The sequence below is a fragment of the Myxocyprinus asiaticus genome, chromosome 46 (assembly GCF_019703515.2).
Source record: "Myxocyprinus asiaticus isolate MX2 ecotype Aquarium Trade chromosome 46, UBuf_Myxa_2, whole genome shotgun sequence".
Classification (NCBI taxonomy): domain Eukaryota; kingdom Metazoa; phylum Chordata; class Actinopteri; order Cypriniformes; family Catostomidae; genus Myxocyprinus; species Myxocyprinus asiaticus.
Genome location: NC_059389.1, coordinates 17,837,915 through 17,857,789, shown reverse-complemented (window position 1 = coordinate 17,857,789; position 19,875 = coordinate 17,837,915). Strand labels below are relative to the sequence as shown.

At 36.6% G+C, this 19,875-nt stretch overlaps 2 protein-coding genes across 6 annotated transcripts in view; one reads left to right on the top strand and one right to left on the bottom strand.

Moving 5' to 3' along the window:
* aass (aminoadipate-semialdehyde synthase) overlaps window positions 1-5,004 on the top strand; it is a 34,855-nt gene extending 29,851 nt beyond the window's left edge. For both annotated transcript variants that reach the window (XM_051689773.1, XM_051689772.1), the window contains 5 exons: window positions 132-227; window positions 514-629; window positions 1,416-1,504; window positions 1,842-2,018; window positions 2,763-5,004. In XM_051689773.1, the coding sequence (XP_051545733.1) occupies window positions 132-227; window positions 514-629; window positions 1,416-1,504; window positions 1,842-2,018; window positions 2,763-2,881 (597 nt within the window). In that variant the 3' untranslated portion in view covers window positions 2,882-5,004. The remainder of the gene's footprint in view (window positions 1-131; window positions 228-513; window positions 630-1,415; window positions 1,505-1,841; window positions 2,019-2,762) is intronic.
* A 3,215-nt stretch (window positions 5,005-8,219) lies between these two features.
* LOC127435753 (receptor-type tyrosine-protein phosphatase zeta-like) overlaps window positions 8,220-19,875 on the bottom strand; it is a 107,704-nt gene continuing 96,048 nt past the window's right edge. For 2 of the 4 annotated variants that reach the window (XM_051689417.1, XM_051689418.1), the window contains 15 exons: window positions 18,944-18,964; window positions 18,640-18,736; window positions 18,396-18,481; window positions 17,303-17,437; window positions 16,670-16,804; window positions 16,346-16,509; window positions 16,101-16,236; window positions 15,235-15,381; window positions 15,050-15,143; window positions 14,890-14,963; window positions 14,667-14,795; window positions 13,945-14,097; window positions 12,418-12,560; window positions 10,705-10,840; window positions 8,220-9,598 (listed from right to left, as the gene is read on the bottom strand). In XM_051689417.1, coding sequence (XP_051545377.1) covers window positions 9,455-9,598; window positions 10,705-10,840; window positions 12,418-12,560; window positions 13,945-14,097; window positions 14,667-14,795; window positions 14,890-14,963; window positions 15,050-15,143; window positions 15,235-15,381; window positions 16,101-16,236; window positions 16,346-16,509; window positions 16,670-16,804; window positions 17,303-17,437; window positions 18,396-18,481; window positions 18,640-18,736; window positions 18,944-18,964 — 1,794 coding nt within the window. In that variant the 3' untranslated portion in view covers window positions 8,220-9,454. The remainder of the gene's footprint in view (window positions 9,599-10,704; window positions 10,841-12,417; window positions 12,561-13,944; window positions 14,098-14,666; window positions 14,796-14,889; window positions 14,964-15,049; window positions 15,144-15,234; window positions 15,382-16,100; window positions 16,237-16,345; window positions 16,510-16,669; window positions 16,805-17,302; window positions 17,438-18,395; window positions 18,482-18,639; window positions 18,737-18,943; window positions 18,965-19,875) is intronic. The other 2 variants (XM_051689419.1, XM_051689420.1) reach the window with 1 other exon arrangement.

Here is a 19,875-nt window from a genome sequence, read left to right as displayed (position 1 = left end):
GTACTGATTTGATATGTTTAATATGGTGGGTAAGATTATCATGCCAATTAATAGTGTCCATGTTAAACTCGATGCTGCAAAAATTGGTTTGGCCAAAATATAGGATTTTAATTACATGTATGTGTCCACAGGGCTTCTCCTCTGCAATGAGTGGCTTTGTAAAACTGGGATTGATCAACACTAAGCCGTGTCCTCTTTTGGATCATACAGCTTCTCCTGTTTCATGGGTACTGCTTATATTTTAAGACATTACACATTTCTGTATGATTTGATTTTGGTTATTTGTTTAGATGGCACAAAATATTACTGATTTTGAAATATAGCATTGATCTCTGAAACTCACCTTTTCCTTTCAATGATGCTGTTATTTGAAAAGTTTGAAAATACACAATAATCTTATTTGAAGAATAGACAATACAAGACATCAAGGTCATAAGATGATCTCTAATCACTTTAGGTTTTTCTTTTGAAGTCTGGTTTGGGTATGATAACATAATTTTCTCTCTCACACAGAAAGAGCTGCTGTGTAAGCAGATTGGATTGCCCACAACTGTGAGCTGCAGTGTTTTTGAGGACGCCATTTATGAGCGGATAGGCAAGGACGACTTCAGAATGCAAAGTCTCAGATGGTGGGTGGAAACAATCACAATGCCTGCTGATAACCAAAGTGGGAAGTTTGGAGCTTAATAGATAAGCAATAACTTGCGTGTACAGTTTTATTGTCAGTTCTTGTAATATGCAGGTTGTGTATTAAGCACATCGAACACCTGTTTAACTACGGACATGAATGATACTTATAATCATGCAGCTTGTTGAGGAGAGGTGTGTTATTACTTTTCTAAGTGACTCAAACTACGATTATTGCCTGACGGATGATAAAACAGGCCAAAGTATTCCATAGACTTAACTTGGAGGGACTTTAGTCATATCATAGAGACTTAGGGTGAGCTTGTAAGCAACCAACTAGCAACCACATAGTAATGTATAAAGCTTTCAGAATACCTTAGTATGACAAGGTTTACTGTCTGAGAAGGAGGAACAGTTCAGGTCAGTTCAGCAGTCCACGTAAGTTTTTATTGTATTATAACAAAAAACTCTTCTCAGCGTCCAACACAAAAACACCCCGAACACTCTGCTGTCTGGCTTCGACTCTCTCTCCTTTGGCAGCTGGGTCACTCTTAAATCCCACTCACGCCCTAACTGCAAATGAGAAACAGGTGTTAGAGACAGGTGATAATTCTTGCTGTGCTCATCTCCCGATCTCGCACTCCATTCAAAACCGGCGCTCAACCATGCCCCCACTACCAGACTTAGCAACTGCATACCAAAGCTCTATTGAAAAGTGTTTCTTAAAAATAAATCAATTAAATTGTACAGAATTGTGCAGAGATAATTGACTCGATTAATTCCATCAGCCTCGGGATGCTCAGCGAGGAGCCGGTACCCCATGCTGACAACATTCTAGCAGCGGTCGCCAAGCACCTGGAGGCAAAACTGTCCTTTGGTAAAGACCCAGTTCCACTCTCTTCACTCTTTTTCATTCTTTTTCAACATTCTGCTATTGTCAGATTTCATAAGAGAGTTTCTAAGAGCTTGTGTGTAAAAGCTGTCCAGGTCATCATAGAATGTCAAGTCATATTAACTTTTATTAACTTAAGATGTTTCTCCACTCATCTGAGTGGCTTCTGAAGTTCTTTGATCTTGTGGTATGTCATGAGGTTAAATATGGTGGAGAAATGTCTTCAACTAATGAAAAAGTCGAGTTAAAAATACCGGTAAATGAACTTTGCCAGGCATGTATTTGCATTCTTAATGGGGTCATTCTCTTTCATGCCCTGTAGCTAAGGGTGAGCGAGATATGATTATTATGAGGAACGATGTCGGGATCAGACACCCTACAGGCGAGCTGGAGACCAAACACATCAGCCTGGTAGTCTATGGGGATCCCAATGGATATTCAGCCATGGCCAAAACTGTGGGCTACCCAGCAGCGATTGCAGCCCGTATGGTACTCAATGGTCAGTGCTGGTCCAAACTTAGTATACTGAACAAAGCATCTTGGGATGTTCCTTGAATTATGAGTGCTTATTTAACAGGAAATGTTCTAAAAATGTATTTTGTATCATTGTACATTAGTGTTCTGGTATAATTTTTGAATTTCATGTTCAAATTTAGCTTGTTTTCAGGATGTAATTATGCTTATAAAAAATGGAAGGCACCTTAATTTGAGTGAATATTAGATTTTATTAATTGTTTATAATACCTTTATTACTATGTAATAAATGCATTATCACTGTAATTACACACAATGTTTTTTACCATGAAATCAGATTGAATTTTTGCAGGATTTAGTCTTTGCCTGTTAGCTTTGAGGCCATCTGGATGGTAGTGTACTCCTAAAAGTTGACAAAACATAATTTTGGCATGTATACAGTACTTGTTTAAAATGTACAGCCTTTGTCTTCTGAAAAAGAGAATAGAAAGAAAAAGAAATAGACCCAAAATATTGATGACTCATCTTGCATTCACAGACATACATTTTTGTCCAGTAAAAATGCTCTCTAGAATGTGAATTTCCCTGTCCGTAATATAACCTGCCTCTGACAAGCAATAGCAAGTAGTTAATCAAGGTTGACGTTTGATGTGTCTTCCCCTAATTTTACAGTTTCAATAGGAAATACTTCCTAAAATAAAACAGCACTATAAAGTCATTTCATCTTTAAGCCACATTTATTTAATGTGTGTAATGTGTCCCACCACAGGTGAACTTACCACTAAAGGACTTGTGGTTCCAATGACGAAGAACATTTACAGTCCAGTACTGAAGAGACTGCAGGAAGAGGGTCTTCAATATATCACCAAGAGCACTGTATCAGAATAACCCGTCATCTGGTTTCAAGCATGGATCACACAAAGATCTCAAAAAGCTGATACAAAGAAATTTTGCTAATATATGTGCCACAGATGGTAACAGTATAAATATTCATGAAACGCCAATTACCACAATAACGTTCTCTGATTTTGTAATGAACAATTTTGAAAAATTCTCCTTTCTGGAGGCAGGGAAGTTAAGGATGGTGGAATTAAGTAATCTAATGGATAATGGTTCTTTTTTTTCTTTTCTTTTTTTTTTTTTTTTTTAAACTTGAAACTGAAAGTAGACTTGGATACACTGTGAAGGTGGAAGATTGTTGTAGACAATTGTATTGAATGACAATGATCATTCATTTTATCAATGTCATCATAAATGGGAGTGTTATACTGAGTTGCAGCAGTGTAAATATTTCTACAAAGCACTTTGACAGTGTTGCTGCAGAGTTTTGGAAATCAAATTCAAGACATTTTTCAAGACCTGAACAAATAAAATTAATACTGTATCCCCATACCAGAACAAACCCAAACAGTCTCAAAATAAACATGTATCACAGACTCTTATTTAAACAAGCAGGGGCACACATTCAACATAACCTTAACATTACTTATAAGTAAAACAGGGTAGGCTATATGCAAATTTGAAATACTCTAGACATGTTTTCCACATATATATCACATTAAAATTCTAGGGATGTCCCGATACCATTTTTTAAATGTTTTTTTTTTTTTTTTGAGAATGAGTATGAGAACCAATACTTCATTTTTGGTACTTGCGATACCGAGTCCGATACCTGTTTATATATATATATATATATATATATATACAGAACCCACAGCACAGTCCAAAATATAATTATTTTTATAAATAAAATTATTTATGAAATAAAGTGCTGCATAACAGGGCATCACAGATGTGAGATATTGCTTAATTATAATACAATTACTATGGATTTATTAGTAGTAGTAGTATTACAGTGAATATTACATACATTTACAGTAGTGATATATTTCTGTCATACTTTTTTCCAATGACAGAGCTTTTATTTTGAAGTGTTACTTTTTTGTTTTGACCAAGGAGCTCTGACGTTATGACGGCAGCTTCACACTCTGGAAAAGTCGGTATGTGACTCAAAGTGATTATTAAACCGCAAAAGGCTGCTATTTCATTAAATAAGTATGTACTCTGTATGTGCCTCGTGCTACAACGTGAATTTGCACTTTTTTCTGTCATCTGCTATAAACAGAGCGCATAGTGCTCATGAGAGTGTTTTCCCTGTATGAGCCGAGGAGCTTTAAAAAGGTATGAGCAGCCGGCATCAGCACAACACTGTCTCCGCACATTGGGTGCAACCAAAAAAAAAAGATATGATTCATGGCGCAGATCTTTTAACTTTAAAGGCTGAAAACCAATGGGGACTCTTATTTTGGAATGTATGCGCTTCACTTTTTCCAGCTGCTCATTCAAACAGAAAAGGGAAATAAAAGGTCATATCACTATTCCTGTCTTTCCACCCCCAAATTTAAGACCACTTTAAATGATAATTAAGAATTTTGTTGTATCATTTAAGATATTTAAGACTTTTTATGACCTTAAATTTTGGGAAACTGAATTTCAGACTTTTTAAGGATCCGCGGGAACCCTGTTTGACATTGTCTGGATGGAACTGTCCATTTTTGCTGCAATTTTTATCGCCCTTATCATACTGAACGGGTTAAAATTCAAGTATCTGTCTGAATTAGAGTTCTAAATAAGCAATAGCATCGTTAGATCAGTTCCATTTTAACGGTTCGTTTTTAAATTAGCTAAATAATGGCTAAAATCGTTTTTTTAGGTTGGAAGTTTCCCATTAGGCACCATCTCTAACAATGAATATTTCTTGTGAAACCTGCAATTGTACTGGATTAATTTTAAATCAATTGTCTTGGGTCTTTCCACATTTAGACACATACAAACCTCCACTGCAATGTGAGGCAAAGCTCCTTTTTTTGGACACCTTTCATCACATTTTTAAGAATAGTATGTCCAGAGAGGTTTATTTTTCAAAGTAATATTTGTCCAAACATTTGCATTTTCTTGACATTATGGTTTCATATGTTGTGTTTTTCTTCAATAAAGATATGTAGAATGTTGTTTGTCGTCTTGAATTGACAATGAAGATACAAATTAGTGGAAATTAATTACCCCAACCCACCCCTGTTCATCTGCCTTGTGTTGACTGCCCAGTGGAGGCCATAAAAGTAATCTGCATTGTCCCTGGTGTGGGCCAGTCAGACTGCTGGTCACTATAAAGTAGGCCACCAAGCGCAGGATAATTGGGTCTGTAATTAATAGAAGTCAAAAATGCAAATGAAGGTAACAACATACTTGCTGCTCAAGACGGTGTCTGGCCATTTGACCCATATTTTTCAGCAAATGAGTGTAACCTTTTGCTCTTAAGGCTGGATTAGAATTTGGGAATAATTACAAGACAACAATTCTTCAAAGGGATAATTCCATAACTCTGTGTAGCTGTCATCTTTGTCACCAAAACCTAAGCCACGGACTTATTGTAATCAGCTTCTTGAAGATGCTTCCTCCAGCTTTTAAGCATGATCAGAGCAATGGCTTAGAACCTCATAAGAAGTGACCTGATCATTACAAGAGACACCGTCTCACTGGGTTAAGCCATGACAAATTTGAGAATGGCAGTGGAGGAGTTAATTGAAAAACAGCCTTGTTTTCCAAATGTCTTTGTTCCCACTTACTGTCCTTCTGAGCCAGATGGAGAAGACTAAATAACTATTACTCATAAAGACCTGACCTCCTTGATAGGAATCAAGATACTGAGGTAACAAGAAAAGCATATTCAGAATTAGCAGCCCACATGCGCCATGCGGCTGCAGTCTGGAGACTGTAATCAAGATGAGTCTGTCCTGAGGGCAGATGGAAAATTAGAATATTAGAGAATAATGACTATCAACACAATATATGAGGATTTATATTATATGGATCTAGGCTGGTACAAAAAAGGCAGAGGCTCAAGTGTAAAGGAAGGTAGATGTTATTTACACCCCATAGTTAATACTGACATACCATATGTACATTTTGCCTATGTACTATTATAAAATAGTTTATTATATATATGGGTGTTTCTTTAACTTTGGGCAATTTTATGTTCCAGTGGTTTATTTTAATTAAAACAAACAGATTTTAACTTCTTTTGAAAGTCACATTAAAACTGACATGGAAACTTTTTACCAGGCCTTCAGCATTTTCTTTCTTGGTATTTTTCAAATGCCTTTTATATAGAGATTTTATTGTTTTAGCCTTGTCCCAGAAACAAACTTTCAATATTTATCTATGAAAATCCATTACAAAAATACTAATTATTACATGCTTACAACTATGGTAATCTAAGGAAGGAGTGAAATCAACCATTCCAATATTTTGTGAGATAATGATTTCTATCAATTGTTCAAAAGCTATGGCAACATGTTGAGTGGTCCAAACATCATCTGCAGCCTGAAACTGAACTTTTGAACAGATGTTAGGAGTGAATGCACTTGTCTGCATAGAGAGCTAAGGATGCTCCCTTGCTCCCTATTTAGGGAATTACTTAACCTCCAGTGTGCTGTCTGTCTCCACTGGTCTAAGAACAGTTTGAAATGCACCTTATTTTCATCTTAACTCCGTAGACAGCCTCTGAAGCAACATTTTCCAGATTCTGGATGCATCCATCGATTCTCAGTGTGATAATTCAGTGAATATAGGATACTTTAAGGAAAATTAGCCTATAGTCCACGTACATGGTCAGTGTGCTGTTTCGCAATAAATCAATGAAATTTAAAAAATAGTATATCAGATGAAGCTAGAGACTCTACTCTTTTGACTCAAACAGGGTTTAATGTAAAAACTTAGAGGTTTCATTAACCAGATGTAATTTTGTTGCCATTTCTCCCAAAGACAAACTTCGCTGTGATTGGTGCCATGTTGTATTTTTGTCACATGACTTGGTGCATCGAAAATTTAAACCTTTAATGACAGCCTAGATTCTCAGGAGGTTAATTGTGTATTTAGGATATACAAAATGTAAGCTTTGAAATTAGTTTTAGCCAGACAAAGGAGTATGACCCCCCCCCCAACGTTAAAAATGTTATTTCCATCACCATGATTTCCACCATAGAACTCTATTAAACACAATACAGGATTTGAGATGAACTGGAAATGACACTGTGATGACTTTTATAAAAAATGACCTGTGATGCATGTGTTTGACATTGTAAGTAGACAAATTAAACTAAAGTGTGAAAAATATTTTAACAAGACTTTCTAGAAGCCTATAATCCTAAAAGTGCCCAAAGTTGAACACCTTTATAGAATATACCGTAGTGTAACAGTTTGAGCTTTTTGCCTTTTTGTTAACATCAAGAGTGGAAATGATGGGGAGACAATTGGGGTGGGTGGCTGGGATATCGGAATATGTCACAAGCCTGATTCAAACTTGGATTGCCCATGCAAAGAAACCAATGCACATGCTCTCCGGGCCAGTTCTCTGACAAATTGTGCACACACACACACACACACATATATATATACCGATCAGCCACAACATTAAAACCACCTACCTAATACCCCTCGTGCCATCAAAACAGCGCCAACCCGCATCTCAGAATAGCATTCTGAGATGATATTCTTCTCACCACAATTGTACAGAGCGGTTATCTGAGTTACTTTAGACTTTGTCAGTTCAAACCAGTCTGGTCATTTTCTGTTGACCTCTCTCATCAACAAGGTGTTTCCGTCCGCAGAACTGCTGCTCACTGGATGTTTTTTGTTTTTGGCACCATTCTGAATAAATTCTAGAGACTGTTGTGCGTGAAAATCAGAGATCAGCAGTTACAGAAATACTTAAACCAGCCCGTCTGGCACCAACAATCATCCATGCGATTATCTAATCAGCCAATCATGTGGCAGCAGTGCAGTGCATAAAATCATGCAGATACTGGACAGGAGCTTCAGTTACTGTTCACATCAACCATCAGAATGGGGAAAAAATGTGATCTCAGTGATTTGGAGCATGGCATGATTGTTGGTGCCAGACAGGCTGGTTTGAGTGTTTCTGTAACTGCTGATCTCCTGGCCTTCTTGATGAGAGATGTCAAGAGAGAATGGTCAGACTGGTTTGAACTGACAAAGTCTACAGTAACTCAGATAACCGCTCTGTACAATTGTGGTGAGAAGAATATCATCTCAGAATGCTATTCTGAGATGTGGTTTGGTGCTGTTTTGGCGGCACGAGGGGGACCTACACAATATTAGGCAGGTGGTTTTAATATTGTGGCAGATCGGTATATATATATATATATATATATATATATATTGTCTTTTTTCTCTGGTTTCTTCAGACTATTTAGCGCAAGTGCCATTTACATTTGGTGGAAATAGAACCCTCCACAATAAAATCACATAGTATGTGTCAATAATTGAAAAAATGTTAACAAAAGCATTACCTTTTCCAGCTCTTGCAAAATATTATCCAAAAACAGGAGTTTTGACAAAACACCTTTCTATGTTCATCTCTAAACACAAGAAGTACCCCAGCATAAATAGATCACTCTATTTGTGTGCTTTCTTCTTTCATTTAATCCTATGAGTAGACATAAACATCTTGTACAGCTAAACAGTGTCAGTATGTAATGCATTTTATGTCAGTAACAATTCAAATCATCGAGACGTCAACAATATTAAAACATTATTTCAAATGTGTTGACTAAATTACTTCAGCTGTATCTTGTAAAGCACTATTGCCTCGATGGTAAAATATAAAATTCTAGACATAAATAGAAATTTGGTCCATCGACGAGGTTGCTATAATATTATTTACATTAGAATATTATTTCCTGCCCTTATCCATGACTGAAAAATTTTGCCACTTTCTTTGTATTTATATTTGTATGAAAAAAGGCGTGGCTAAAATTCTTGGCAACTACAAAAAATAGACTAATAAAAAACTGTCTTATTAAAAAAAAAGTCTTGTTTTCTCTTTAAACAAGCTTTTAAGCAAATAAATATAAGACTCTATGAGAAGATATTAGTAAGATGTTAGCACAAGGTGACGGTTTAAGAAAGACACAATTAGTTAAAGGGATAGTTCACAGAACAAATATATATAATTCATTATTTACTCAAAAGCATGTTGTTTCAAACCCATATTACTTTCTTTCTTTTGTGTAACACAAAAGAGATCATGTTTGACAAAATATTCAGTCTCAGTCACCATTCACCTTCACTGTGTGGAAAAAATATGGAGGCAAACATAGTGCCAAACATCTCCATTTGTGTTTCATGGAAGAAAGAAAGTCATGCATATTTAAACAAGATGAGGGTGAGTAAATGAGAAATTTAATTTTTGGGTGAACTATCCCTTTAAGCTTAAAAATGTATGGTGGTGTACAAAGCCACACATTTAATGATTGTACTGCATCCAGCAGTGTGCTATCAGTTCAAAGATGGAAAAAAACTGGACTGGGGAAAAACAGAAGAGCATTCTTTGATAGAAAAAGTGTCTTTTTTTTTTCTTGTGCAGGCTCATCACTATGGTTACACCAAGGATTCCAGACTCTCAGCCACGCTCGAGACGTCTCCTGGGGCCGTGCCGTTGTTATCGGTGGACTGAAGCGCTCGCTCATCTTCTTGGGTGCCGACCAAACTCAGGATAGCTTTATAAAGGAACTGATACTGATGCTATCCAACAACAAAAAAACGAAAACATGCTTTTAGTTTGACTACAACACTTTAGAAATATTAAATTGTCCCTTGTGGATTGTGAATTCCAACTCAGGGCAGAATTATTAATGACTGACTTTTTCTCATCAGCTCTTGCTGCCAACACCAGCTAGAACTAGTTACAGTAAAAATAAACCTAGATAAATGTCCTTTAAAATGGCGCTACAGTGTCTGAAGGTCAATAATGTGTATGCAAAATCTTAAGTTGGACTAAATCTAAATATGAGTTTGACTTGAATCCACTTTTTTCTATTGGGTGTTCCTGACACCAAGGTGAAGGGTACTCCTGGTGTAAATTGTGTGGCACAAAGTGATATTTGAATTTCACCATTTGAATATCAAAGTGTAAACTTGTTCTCATCAAAATAACCTGACTGTGGCAACATTTTTGCAAAGTGACATTACGTGGTTCCTTACATGTATTTAAAGCCTTCAGTTTTGAGCCACAAAAAAAATCATATAACAAAAACGTAGGTACTGTACAGTAATATGTTTCTATGAGACCAAGTCCAAAGCTTTCTATGTATTATCAGATATGGAGACCTTTTTTTTTTATTATTATGTAGGTCCTTGAATTTCATACTTTTTTTTCATGTTGGTCTATTATTATGGTATAATTTTATTCTGATAAACCCACCCCTAAACAGCTAGTGAAAAAAATGAACTGTGGTTGGTTGATTTACATGTCGGTCAGACAGTCACTTCTGAAGTAGGCGTTTTTTGTTACGATGTGGTCTAGAACTTATGACGTTAGTTAAAGGTCTGGATGTGAGACTCAGTTGTGATAAATACAGTAATAAAAGAAAAAAAAACTAGGGCTGATAATTTAAGGTGTTGATTTAGTTCGATTAATTATGAAAAATAGCACATAAAAAATTAATGCAATTAATCCCGCATCATTTTGCATTCTGCCTTTCTCAGCAAATATTGATACAGTATATGCAATTAATTGTGATTAATTGGTGCATGAAGTAATTGATTCAATTAAAAATTTTAATCGACTAACATCTCTAGAAACAACAATAAAGTTCTGTAAGAATGAAAGCACCCAGATCAACACTCACAATATCAGTGAAGACACCAGGTCTCATGAGGTTGATCATCTTGGCCACCATATAGATGTCTACCAAACTTTCAGCCTCAAGCTGCTGCACTAGTGAGGACAGTGCACAGAACGTTCCAGCAGTCACGCCACCATGTCTGCAGATTTACAGGGAAAAAACAACTGAAAACATAAGGAATCTGTGTGCAATCATCAAGATGTAGAGAATAAGAACAAATAATTGTGCTTTGAAATGACAAAGTATGTCCAGTCCTAATAGTTCTATAGACATTTGCTCTGCTCCAAACCCAAGTGAGATGCCTACCTAGACAGCATTTATAGGCATCATAAGCACACCCCAGATGCAAAGTCTGTTTCAAACAATAGGCTGCCTTCTAAGATACCTCATTTTGACCAAAATCTAAGGCAGAATCAAATGTCTCCTTTCCTGATAAGGCAATCCCAGAATACTTGCAATGGGCTTAGTGAAAAATGTCGAGAGAAATGTAGATTAAAAATATACTTGTTTGTGTTTATTTGTGTAAACGAGGAACTGTCAGATCAAACACAAGTAAAGTATGGAGTGCCACAAGGCTCTGTATTAGGTCCTCTGTTGTTCTCCTTGTATATCCTTCCTTGAACCCTTTGAAGACATTATCAGAAAACATGAAATTTGTTTTCACTGTTTTTTCCGATGATACTCAGCTTTATATTTCCTTCTACTAAATTCACACAAAATGGAGGTTTTAATTGTTAGATTAAAAACCTCTAAACATGAGATGCTAGAATATAATCTGTCTCCCAATGGATGTTCTGTTATTTAATCTTCTACACTTAATAACCTGGGTGTTACACTTAATAGCAATTTGTCCCTTGAAAATCACATTTTCTATGTTTCTACAATAACATTCTTCCGCTACGACACATGCTCTCTTTTAAAAATGGACTTAAAGGAATATTCCGGGATCATTATAAATTAAGCTCAATTGACAACATTTGTTGTGAAATTAATTTTGACTCATCCCTCCTTTTCTTAAAAAAAAAAGAAAACATCTGGGTAACAGTGAGGCACTTACATTGGAAGTAAATGGGGCCAATCTGTAAACGTTAAAACACTCACTGTTACAAAAGAATAGCCACAATATGTGTGTTAACATGATTTCAGTGATATAAAATTGCTTACTAACCTCAATGACTAAGTTATATCCAATTTCACCACTTCATTGCCATGATGACTTAATGCTGTAAACCCTGTAAACCAGTAAAGCCCCCAAAATGTTTTACAACTTTACAGCTCAATGAATACATTAGTTTAAACAGAAGAATTAATGTAAGTGCTTTTATAAAATTATAAGCTTCACAATACTGCACACTTCCATTGCAAGTGCCTCACTGTAACCTTGATTTTTGCTTCTTTTTTTTCTTTTTTTAAATGGAGGGAAGAGTCGTGGTAGTCAACATTATGCCACAAATGTTGCCGATTGAGCTTAACTTCTATTGAACCCAAAACATTCCTTTAATTTATACTAATTGGGTGAACAGGCTTCTTTTAGTTTGCCATTTGGTTTGACGTTTTTGTTCTGCTAACGTGTTTGTTTGGTGATATTTCTCCTGTTCACGCACATACCTGAAATTCTTGACATAAGAGAACTCAGCTAGTCGAAGAGCGTTGATGATTGGTTAAAATTAAAATTTTCTTTGTCTCCTCCCAGGCAAACTTGTAAGGAGAACTCACTCATCCTGTACGACCATGGGTCCGTCTTTAGAGTTGGACTCTTTTCGGATGATGTTGATCAGCTCAAAGACGTTACTGATAGGACTGTCTGGATTTGGCCAGCGTGGAGCCCGGTAATGCTTCACTTCTAGAACATAGTCATCCTGAAAACAGAGAATGGAGATTATTTGGATCTGTGTGTGTGTGTGTGTCGGGGCTGGGCTGGGCGATACATCTAAAAAGTATATATATCAATATTTCAGCCTTATCTCTACATTTATGTATTTGCTCTGAAATGCCTGAGTTGGGTGAGTGTTCTTTAATTAGAGGAACCATCATTTCAGCCAAACAGTAATTGTGGGTAAAGTGGGTAATTATCTCAAAACCCAACAAATAATCTCCTTTTCTTATTTTACTCCAAAATAAAAAAACAAACAAATGTAATACAGTAAAAACATGACTGTGTTTCAGTAATGAGAATCATCACTGAAAACAATGGGAATAGTAAAAGTAAAACATTCGGGCATGAAGAAGTGCAACTACCCATTTACGAGGGGTGTGCAACATCAAAGTTGGCGCACCCTTGAACGTTTATTTGTCCGACCAGCCCCCTTGAGATTGATTCAGCAATTCCCTTTTTGTGGCGCCCCTAAAAAAAATTTTTAGATATGTTTTTTGTGCCTCTACAGACGTGTTATGGTAATGAGAATTTGTGGGGTAAATTCATAAAGTGTCCAGAAAATAATGTCACAATGCGAAAAATCTTAATGGTCCAACATCTAGGCTTTTCTTTATGCAAAAACATTTTTTGTTTTGATTTGGGGCTAAATATGACCAGGAAAGACAGGTTTCGTTCCCAAGTAGATTCAAGACTTTTAATGCACAAAGTAAAATACAGTAAAAATCTAATTGTTTAGATTGTTTCCACACTGTTTTTCACTAAACGCACCAATATAACAATGCATACTAATAAAAAGGAATATTAATGACACATATTTTTATTAAAATGTTGTGAGACAATTATGGGTTGCGAAATGACTCTAATCACACACTTGTCAGGAAACTTTATGGTCAAATATTGAGAATTGTATTGTGAATATATTGAGACTGTTCGATATATTGCCCAGCCCTAGTGTATGTGTGAGTTTATGAGCAGGAGTGTGTGGTAAAACCACAAGTGCTAAGTGTGTAAGATGCACCAGATGTGTTGTTAACGCCTGTTGTTTAACAGACTCTATTCTCAATTTCGTCAGCAGCCATTTGCTTCTCCTAATAATTTCCACAATCGTGCACTGCAAATAGATGACACGCACCAGCTGTGATGTTAAAAACAGATGCCCGCATTCATGTGTTTTGGAGAAATGAAGCACAAAATTCTCTCATTTACATTTTCCCTGAATCAATTATTTCAACGTTAGTATGATAACTTCCTCTGGGTTCGTTATACGTAAAATCAAATGACTTATTTCTTTGATCCTTTTTCTGTTGCCATTATTAGCTGTTAAATCCGATTGGCTGGTCAGCAGATATTAGTATGGTAGCTGTTACCTGTGTTGCCTCTAAGATGTAATCCTGCACTGTCAACATATCTTCATTGGACAGGCAAACGTGGCCCTCCCCTCTTAACGATACTGAGAAGGTTTCATAGCTGATTGGCTGATCTCTCCCAGGCCAGAATGTGACTGACTCGCTATCTTCTGTCTGAGAAAGGAGTAAAGAGAGATGAATGAGGAGAGTCTTTTTTATTCAGGACTGAAAGATTTAGATGAAACACATTAATTGTCTACCAGTTGAAATTGGTATCTGTAAACCATTGTTTCCTAACCTTTTTTGTCTTAGGTACCCACTTAGGAAGACCCATTAGTAAGGCTCAAGTACCTCTTCATCAACACCAAATCAGAAATGTGCTCCTTTAAGCTCATAATATACTGAATATAATTTACCATTATGATAAAATGCCCATTACAATGATTTACATCAAGTGTCATCCGAACAAATGGACAAATCTTGCACATATTATTTTGCTTTCTTTCTTTAAAAAGTAACTGAATGTGTTAGGCCGTTAATTACAAGAAAATAAAATCACAAGGATAATTGTTTTTAATTATTTTAATCTGTTTATAAATATCTTTAGACAGCCCTAATACTTTTTAAGTCATAATTTCTGTTTAATAGTTTTAACAAAGATTAAAAAATAAATGACAGTTTAAACAGATTAATACAAAAAGTATGAAGTAGAAAATGAATAAAAGACACATAAAGCAACTGACCGTGCTACTCGTCTCTGGTAATGAAACAATGACCTGCACATTGTGATCCCACACCATCCTCCAAAAGTCCTTCACTGTCCCGAACAGAGGATTCTGGGTAATGATGAACTCTTTGCTCTGTCGGTAGCCCTGATAAAAATTGAAGATCAAGCTTTAATGTTAATCAGAATGACGTTTGAATAAACTGACTTTATGTTTAAAGTTGAATGTACAGGTATTTCACCATGACATAGGAGGCGTTGATGTAATCTGACATTTCTTCTGTTGATGTGGACAGACACACTCTGGATTTCTCCACTGCAAAACAGACAGAAAAAAAAATCGTTCTTGTTCTGAACAAATGATAAAGAAAAATAATAAAAGCAGATGCTTTGTGAACTCACCCGGTATCAAGGAGCAGCTTCTGTTCTTTGTTCTGTTGCATTCTTTCAGAGCACTGCTAAAGTCATTCTGCCTAGTATTCATCTGGCACAGCAACTGCAATGTCAAGACATTTTCATATAGATGTTGTGTTGTACCACTCCAACTTAAAACTAAAAGTTTCACTGTCATGATTGACTTTTCTTACTTTGAACTGTTTTTCCAGGCGTGTCTTACACGAGGCCCCTGGTGTCAGGAGGTCATTCACATATCTGTGAATATTTCTTGATGGCACCTCTGTCTCTTGACTCAAAATGGCCTGTACTAGAGCATCATGGGTAAAGATGTACTGCTCCTGTAAGGGTACCAGACCATAGCAAGAAAATCAGAGGTGCTAAACTGATTTTGAAAAGGAAACTTGATCATCAACAAGGTTTAAGGTTATTAAAGAATAAGGAACAAACCAAAACAAGATGAAATAAAATTAACTGCGAGTTTCAAATACACTCAGTGAACATTTTATTTGGAACACCTGTACACCTACTTATTCAAACGATTATCAGCCAATCGTGTGGCAGCAGTGCAATGCATAAAACCATGCAGATACAGATCAGGAGCTTCAGTTAATGTTCACATCAACCATCAGAATGGGGAAAAAATGTGATCTCAGTGATTTGAACCATGTCATTTTGTTGGTGCCAGATGGGCTTGTTTGAGTATTTCTGTAACTGCTGATCTCCTGGGATTTTCACACACAACAATCTCTACAGTCTGCTCAGAATGGTGCCAAAAACAAAAACCACCCAGTAAGCGGCAGTTCTGCAGATGGAAACTCCTTGTTGATGAGAGAGAATGGCCAGACTGGTTCAAGCTGACAGAAAGGCTACGGTAACTCAGATAATCACTCTGTACAATTGTAGTGAGCAGAATAGCATCTCAGAATGCACAACACGTCGAACCTTGAGACGGATGAGCTATAAAAGTAGAAGACCACGTTGGGCACTTTATTAGGACCATAGTGTTCCTAATAAAATGCTCAGTGAGTGTATATTAATAACAATTCTGTTTACTCACCTCTGTTTGAACAAGATAGTTGCGTTGTGTACGTATGTGTTTGAGGTAGCCCATAATGTCGACGGTCCTCTGTTCTTTAATCTGTTTTAACATGCTGTCTAACACTATGTAGGTCCCTGTTCTGCCCACACCAGCACTAAACATACACAAACACAAAGTGTAAAATGTATAATACTACACTTGCTACAATTTGGTTAAGCCTTAAAGAGACAAAAAGATAAAAAGCAGAATGAGTGTAAGACCACCTGCAGTGTACGATCATTGGACCCATGTCATCTGTACTGGCTCTTGAGGACTTGTAGACAAATGACAGTACAGGCAGGACGTACTCAGGAACGCCCATGTCCGGCCACTGTGTGTAGTGGTACTGTATTACTGTCCTCTCGTTACTACGAGCTTTCTGAGAACCCTAAAAGAGGGAAAAGTGAAGGTTCTTCTTGCATAAACAGCAAGTATGCATGTGATCTTTTAACAAGCAATAGTTAAAGCAAGATTCTGAGCCGTTTAACAAACCAAAGACCTATAAACCTGGTGAAAAGTTGGTGGAATGTGTCGCTATTATAGTATACCTTCTTTATGCTGGTGTTTCTGATGGTGAAGGTTCTCTGGGTGTAGTAAGCGAGGACTTTAGTGCTCTTTACAGTAACCAAAAAACTGCCATATTCTTCCTGATTCTCCAGGGGCCAGTACTGATCACACTTTCTCTGAGACGAACAGACCAATCAATCAATCAATCATCTCTGACGTCCACATACACATTAAACAGTGTTCAACTTGTATTTATTGTTGTTTTGTCATCTTTTCTTAAAGGAATATTTCACCAAAAAAATACACATTTTTTCATCATTTACTCAACTTCATGTTGCTTCAAACCTGAATTATTTTTTATCGTCCATGGAAAACAAAAGAAGATATTTAGCAAAAAGTCCAAGCTGCTGTTTTCCATACAATGAAAGTTAATAGGGACTGGGGCTAAAAGTACCATAAAAGTAGTCTATATGACTTGTACACTATATTATATTTATATTTCGCTATATACAAGTGTTCTGAAGCCATAAAATAGATTTGTGTGAGAAACAGGCTGAGCATGTAAGTCATTATTAATCGAAAATGAGGGTGAGCAGATGATGAACTATCCCTTTAAGAGGTTGCCAGATGTTACACTGATCACATTAGCTATATTTTGCTGTGAAATGGCTCACCCTTCCTTTCTCCACCAGGTTTGTGATCATGACGATCACTCCCACATTTTGCTCCCAGACCATCCTCCAGAAATCCACTGTGCTGGACTTCAGAGGCCCCTGTGCAGCGATGTAGGCTTTCTTTTTGTTAAAACCCTTATGTGAAACAAAAAAAGGGGCACATAAAGAGATAAAGAGTAAAGATATTTAATTTAAACTTTAGAAGGACAAATATTTCAGATGTTAGAGGATTGGTAAGGAACACTGCACCTGTTAGAAATAGATTAGGTGCTTAGATAGACACCACACTTCCACAATACACTCCATCCATTAAGTGGAGTACCTCTGTATTCCATTGCAATTACCTGTACCGCAAGGGGAAGTGCTTATTTGAGATAGGACTCTGTCCAGGTGGAGGCGGATCCAGGTGATGCTAATCCAATGGAGACACCAAATAGGTGGTGATGCTAAGAGATGCAGATGCCCCTGTGCCTTCAGAAAAGCCATTTGTTTTACTCTCTTCCCCCTTTTGTCAGTTTTATGGACAGACTGTTAAATGCATATTTTGGGACTTTATCTTCCTCTGGTTTAAACTGAACTTGACACTTAGGCTCGTCCGACAACAGATTCAATGCTTGGGCTCGACAAAGACGCTAAAGTATGAGAAACAACTCGCTCCTTTTACAAACATACACAACTACAAAAGCTTCATACATCTCACTTCCACATTGATTACTGGCAACACAGTCTTTTATGTTAGGATTCCCAGGTAGTCAGCCTTTCTATTTACCTAGACAACGCGGCCGTAGCATTTGTGTAGTGGTAAGCTAGCGAGCACAACAAAACTTTACAAAAAAACCCCAAAAAATGGAAAAATGGAAAGTTTCTTACAATAGAGGTGCCACCATAGCTGGACCTTTCAAGGGTTAAATCAATAACAAATCAGCCATCCTTTTTAAGGGTTTTAATTATTTCTCATGCAAGCTAATTGGTTACGCTTTGAGGTAGCCATGCCTCATTGATTAGATGATGCTAAAATTATCACAATTTGCCTGGCAACACTTCAGCGAGAACCCTGATCTAAAAAGACAAAAAAATGATTGAAGTGCCTTACATCCACATAGTTGGCATTTATGTAGTCCCCTCCTCTCTTTCCATCTTTGTCTGTCAGGGGTGCGAGTTGCACTCTACTGTGGTCATCTAGAAGACGTAACAGATCAGTCAATAAATGTGGTTAAACAATTTTATATTCATAAATTATCTAACATTTATACATTATGTTTAATTGGAAACAGAACAAAGTGCTAAAATTTTTTTTGTATGAGCTTAATTAAAATATGATCTGAAGGGGGTCTCACAAGCTAAAATGTTAATGTATCGGTTCTTATTCTTGTTGTCCGGATGGCTGGAGCTGTCCATTGTTGTTCCAATATCCACGGTGCAAGTCTGAACCTCCTACCAAAAAAAAAAAAAAAAAAAAAAAAACATTTGTTCATCTCTTGACATGAACATTCTGCCATAAAACAAAGTTCCACAAAACATTTAGTTTACTGACAACACCAATGGCACAGTAAATTCCTTTTCACAACAAGTGCATGTTAGTGAGCATCAAAAATACATGCTAAAGCTATCAAAAGCAATTAAATGGGAGACGTGGCTTACCTCAAAATATTCTTTCAATATCTAATGGGGGGATGAGAATGCAGAAAGCACAGCGATGAAATACCGTAACAAACGGTGCAACAACAATGTGGAAAAAAACATACAGCACAAAGCAAAAGCACTGATGGCATGGGTTGGATTCTGTTCATTTTAAATGATGTTAACCACATTGATGATTAAAGAAAAGCTAAATTGACAGCATTTGTGGCATAATGTTGATTACCACAAAAATGTTTTGGCTCATCCTTTGTTTATATAAAAAAAAAAAAAAAAAAAAGTTAAGGCCAAAGTATAATTCGGTTTACCGCGCTGCGGTCATCAGCACAGCCGCCGCCTAGATTTTTTTGACCAGCAGACATGGTCCTCATCTGTGCACGTCGCCTGCGCATGCGCTGGCCATTGACTGTACTAATAAAAGTGTCACAAAGCAGTTGTAGTGCCCATTAACATTTAAATACAGACTGCTACAAAACATTATGTCTTAACTTGATAAAATCATGAAATGTCATCAAATCAGGGATTTACCAATGTTACAGCATTGACCAGATTACAATGTTTACACACGTTATGTTGTTGTGACAATGAAGATGAAATATTGAATATTACTTTACACAGATACGGTTAGTAAATAATCGTATAGCACTAAAATATTGTTAACATGTATAATGTTTAGGTCTTGTGGCTATAGTTTTGAAACAAGTGTATTTTAATGTTGATGAACTGGCCCCATTCACTTCCATTGTAAGTGCCTCACTGTAACCTGAGATTTTTGCTTTTTGTTAAAGAAATGGGGGATGAGTCGAAATTATTTTTGTGGTAATCAACATTATGCCACAAATGCTGTCAATTGAGCTTAACTTCTATTGAACCCAGGAAATTCCTTTAAGTAAAGTTAATCACAGATTTTAGGGGGCTCAGTTTAAAAGACATTA